This window comes from Eimeria acervulina, genomic scaffold (assembly GCF_000499425.1).
Source record: "Eimeria acervulina Houghton genomic scaffold, Eah_scaff1899, whole genome shotgun sequence".
In the NCBI taxonomy this organism is placed as follows: domain Eukaryota; phylum Apicomplexa; class Conoidasida; order Eucoccidiorida; family Eimeriidae; genus Eimeria; species Eimeria acervulina.
In genome coordinates this window covers 1-4,740 of record NW_013548836.1, presented here as the reverse complement: position 1 = coordinate 4,740, position 4,740 = coordinate 1, and the positions used below count along the sequence as shown (strand labels likewise).

General features: G+C 45.1%; 1 protein-coding gene across 1 annotated transcript; it reads left to right on the top strand.

The window, feature by feature from the left end:
* Positions 1-531: 531 nt before the first annotated feature.
* EAH_00063900 (zinc-finger protein ZPR1, putative) lies at positions 532-4,434 on the top strand (the record flags this gene model as incomplete). Its single annotated transcript, XM_013393058.1, has 7 exons — positions 532-624; positions 1,090-1,813; positions 2,187-2,330; positions 2,520-2,632; positions 3,140-3,242; positions 3,782-4,215; positions 4,366-4,434. The coding sequence occupies 7 exons, from the start codon at positions 532-534 to the stop codon at positions 4,432-4,434; spliced, it is 1,680 nt and encodes a 559-aa protein (XP_013248512.1).
* Positions 4,435-4,740: the final 306 nt, after the last annotated feature.

The window sequence follows — 4,740 nt, the reverse complement described above, 5'->3', positions numbered from 1 at the left end:
TATATGCAAGTTGGGTGTGTTCAAAGCAAGAAGGGAAAGCTGCCGTTTAGGAGTCTGCGTCGAGGTTGTGGACTCTTAGGGAAAAACGAACAAAAGCAAGAAAAGAACAAGAATGGGCATTTTAATATGTTCATTATATTCACTTTTTTGTATTTTCTTTAGTTTAATCTGCTTAACTTCGTACTGCAATGCAGACAATGTGTGGTTATGCACACATCTTGAGAAAGGGTTCAGGCCCTATGTCTACGACAATAATGTACCGGTAATATAATTAATATACCATTAAGAGTAAAACAATATCATTTTAAGCTCTTCAAAGACTATAGATCTTCTTCTTTGCTTCCTTTATTGCTGGAAGCATCACAGCAAAGAAAATACTAAACGTTGCTGTGGGGCCCCGGGGGCCCCCAACGGAAGCGTTGTATCATACATTGCATAGAGCATTAATTATGATTTTATCTGCTCTTAAGTGTCTTTCTTTCTTATTTTTAATGTACTGTGCATCTTTAGTTTCGTCTCGTTTCCTCTAAGATGCATCAGGAAGAGGAGGGAGGGGCCCCCCCTGCTGGGGGCCCTCTTGAAAGAGGAAATGATGAAGCTACTGCTGATCCTTTATTGGATTCTGTAAATAGAGTTACTTCTATGTGTCCTAATTGTGAAGAGAACGGAGAGACTTTGTTGCTGCTTCACCGCGTTCCCCACTTCAAAGATTTATTGATATCTTCATTCAGCTGTCCGCACTGTAATTACTCTAATAGAGAGGTGAAGAAAGAAAATTATTGCAAACAAACAAATAATGCACAATTGGGTCTTGGTGTCTCTCTTCTTGCAATAGAATCTCTCATTTAATTGCTTCTCTCATGAATGCACTGTCAGCAGTGCTTGCTGTCTTTTCTCTCCTTTTTATAACACAAAGGATAAACCCCACAGGGGTATATATTCATCTGTTTAAATAATATCGGCTCCTCTTCTATACAATGCATGCGTTTCTCAACTGTAGATATATATATATATATATGTATGTATACATGAAGGAATATGTTTTTTACGTAGAATGTTTGTTGTTTGTTTTTCTGATTTCTTCTGCAGGTGCAGGCTGCTGGGAGCTTAGCCCCTCGCGGTGTACAAATAGAATGCAGAGTTTCTTCTCCTTTAGATTTAAATCGGCAAGTAGTACGGAGTGAACACTGCACGATATCGATCCCAGAGCTGGAGTTGGAGATCCCCGCCTCCCGGGATCGTGCGGAGTTGAATACAATTGAGGGGTTTGTGGGGTCATTTGCAGACAATTTAAAATGTGCTGCTGTTTACCAAGCTCAAATAAACGAGCAAGAGAAGGCACAACGTCTTTTGGCTATTGTTCAGAAACTAAGAGAAATGCAAGAAGGAAGACGCCCCTTTGTTTTATCTCTGTATGATCCCAGCGGTAATAGCTATATAGAGAGCATTCAGTTTGCTGCAGACAAACATAAAGAATGCAGCAGCTCTAAAAGATTAGACGAGGAGACCAGCATAGACACCAACAACAACAACCCCACCACCAACGCCAACACCACCGCCCCCACTAGCAGCAGCAACAGCAACAGCAGCAGCAGCAGCAGCAGCAGCTCGGATGCAAGCACCAGCATACGGCAGACAGAAGAAGAAAAGGCAGACGCCTCGTCTTCTTCAGAGCAAGAAAAAGGAGAGCAGCAGCAAACGCAGAGAGAGACAGACACAGCACTCACCATCAAACACTTTGAACGAAGCAAAGAACAGCTGCATGCAATGGGATACTTCGAGACACAGGAAGAAAATGATATATCCCAAACAGGTATCATCGCTTGCTGCTGCTGCACCTGCTGCTGCTGCACCTGCTGCTGCTGCACTTGCTGCTGCTGTACTTGCTGCTGCTGCACTTGCTGCTGCTGCGCCTGCTGCTGCATCTGCCACTGCTGCACTTGATGTGCCTGCTGCTGTAGCAGCACCTGCTGCTGCTTCGCTACCTCTCCATTTCAAGCCCTACACTACGATATATATATGCATATATATGCATAAATATATATATATATATATATATAGCAGGAAGAAGGCCGGAAAACTTTCTTCTTTTTATTCTGTAGTTTGTTAGTGCTGCTTTTGCTGCTCTTTTTCTATCCCTCGATGACAATGGGGTGGTTGCTGTGCTGAGGGCCCTTTGCGTTCAGCAGCGGAGGCTCCCTCCGGAGGAGCAGCAGATGCAGCAGATGCAGCTGCAGATGCAGCAGCAGATGCAGCAGCAGATGCAGCAGCAGATGCAGCAGATGCGGAGGCGGCTTTAAAAGAAGAGGCGCTACTGCTGCCAGTAGAATGTCCGCACTGCGGAGCCCATACCACCAACAAAGTTTGTCAACTCCATATTCCAGGTACCATCATCTAAGCCCACCAAATCTCTGTACCTACCACCTCCAGCATGCATGCATGCATGCATCCATGCATGCATGAATGCATGAATGCAGCGGGGCTTGCCTGGTAGTTTGTGCATGTGTTTGTGTTTGCAGGTTTCCGCGAGTGTTTGATATTTGCATTTAGCTGTCCCCGCTGCGGAGCGAAGAACTCTGAGATAAAAGCAGCAGGGGCGTATGGAGAGGCGGGGCGTCGATGGATTATTGAGGTGAGGGTTTGTTATTATGGAGGCCCTGAAAATGAATATGAATATATCCATTTATTGTTTATTTATTCTCTGTAGCTATGTTGAACTCTTGAGCTAATCTCGTAGGCGAGGCGCATGCAATGTACGCATGCGCTGCTGCATGCATATCTCGCTGCTTCTTGCTGTGGTGGTGGGGTTGTGTTACTGCGGGTTGGGATCGGCTGTGTATCCCTTTCCGGTTTTCTTTGGGTGCTGCTGCTAAATGTTTGCGGGGCTAGAGAGCTCAGCAAGACTGCATGCATGCACGTTAATGCTGTTCGTTGCTGCTGCAGTAGCTGCTTCCCTCGGGTGCTGCGCTGTATGGCGATGTGTGCAAAGGCCAAGCTCCCATTCCTTCATCAATCAGCCTGGTGCTGCTGCTGTTGCTGCTGCTGTTGTTGTTGCTGCTGTTGTTGTTGTCGCTACCGGTGCTATTGTTGCTGGTGCTGCTGTTGTTGTTGCTGCTGTTGCTGCTGTCTGTTGACTTAGGTAGCAAGCAACGAGGACCTGAATAGAGATGTTTTAAAAGGAGACACTGCAAGTGTAGAGATACCCTCGCTGGACTTCTCAATGGAGGGCGGAGCGGAGGCAGGTGAGCTTTAGAGAGTTTCTGCTCCCTGTCTCTTTCGCTTTTGTTTTTTTTTCATAAATGTCTTTATTTAATTGAGACAATTATGTTAATTTGGTGGAACAGCTGCCGGTATGGTGGAATGCAAAGGGGGAAGCGTCCTCCTCTCTTTCTTTCTGTCTCTGTCTCTGTCTCTCTCCTTTTCTCTTTGTCTCTCTGTGTATGTCTCTTTCTTTTTCTCTTTGTCTCTGTCTCTGTCTCTGTCTTTTCCTCTCTGTCTCTGTGTGTGTGTCTCTCTTTTTCTGTCTGTCACTGTGTGCCTGTCTTGCCTTCTATCTCTCTCTTTCTTGCTCTCTCAATATCTCCCTCTCTCTCTCCTTCGCGCTCTCCTTCTTCGCTGTTCTTGCTTGAGGGAATTTTTAACAAGAAAGCGAAGAAGCCAGCACACTAGGAGAGCGGCTTGCGTGCAGAGCGGCGGCTACCACGTACGGAGAGCAGCATCTGATGCTGCTGCTGTTACTACTACTGCTGCTGCTGCGGGGTTTCTTTTTGTCTTCATTCAGGGACTCTAACGACTGTTGAAGGACTGCTGAAGTCGCTTGCAGATGGCCTCTCCGAAAGCGTGCCTTTTGCAAGTGGAGACTCAGCAGCAGAGGCATCGAAGAAGAGAATGAGTTTTGTTTGTGAGCAGCTACGGCGCATGCAAGAGGGCGATCCTGCTGTAATGCCTTTCAAGCTCATTATAAACGACCCAGCAGATATGTCCTTTGTGGCGCTAAGAAAAGAAAAAGACGAAAAAGACAAACTCTCCGCAACTCCATTGCAAGTCGATGCCTCTACCCATGTGGATGGCGATGCTGCTAAAGCCCTTGCAGCAGCAGCAGCAGCAGCAGCAAAAGCACCAGGAGCAGCACTAAATGAAGAAGAACTGACGAATAGACTGAAAGATGCCGCCCCTGGAGATGTTCTGTGGAGCTCTAAGCTGGATGAGACGCTGGTGAGTTTGTTGGTGCAGTCTCGTGAAGTATTAAATCGAAATAGAACACTGTACGAGCCATGATGAACAAGTAGACCTCCTTTTATACGAAGATAAATGCACAAAATGTGTCTGTGTGTGTGTGTGTGTGGTGTATGTGGAAATGCATAGACTGTGGAAGCATACAAACGAACAACCGAGCAAGAAGACGCTCTGGGGCTGCTGGATATGAAGACTTAAAGGAAAGAATGCCTGCAACTGCATGCATGATAAAAATGAAGAAGCATAACAGCTTTAAAATCCCAGCTGCTCTGTGAACACCAAACAATGGAGGGAAAGCTGTATGCAAGCCATAGTACATAATAATAGTAATCAACACAACCATAGCAATAATAGAAACAATAATTTCTGCAATGATAATCCACAAAATCAATATTATTATTGATATAATATGATAGAAAATATTTTATTGTATTAGGATAAATATTATTGTTGCAATGATAATTCATGAAATCAACAAACCGAACGAAATTTGCAATTTCGTTG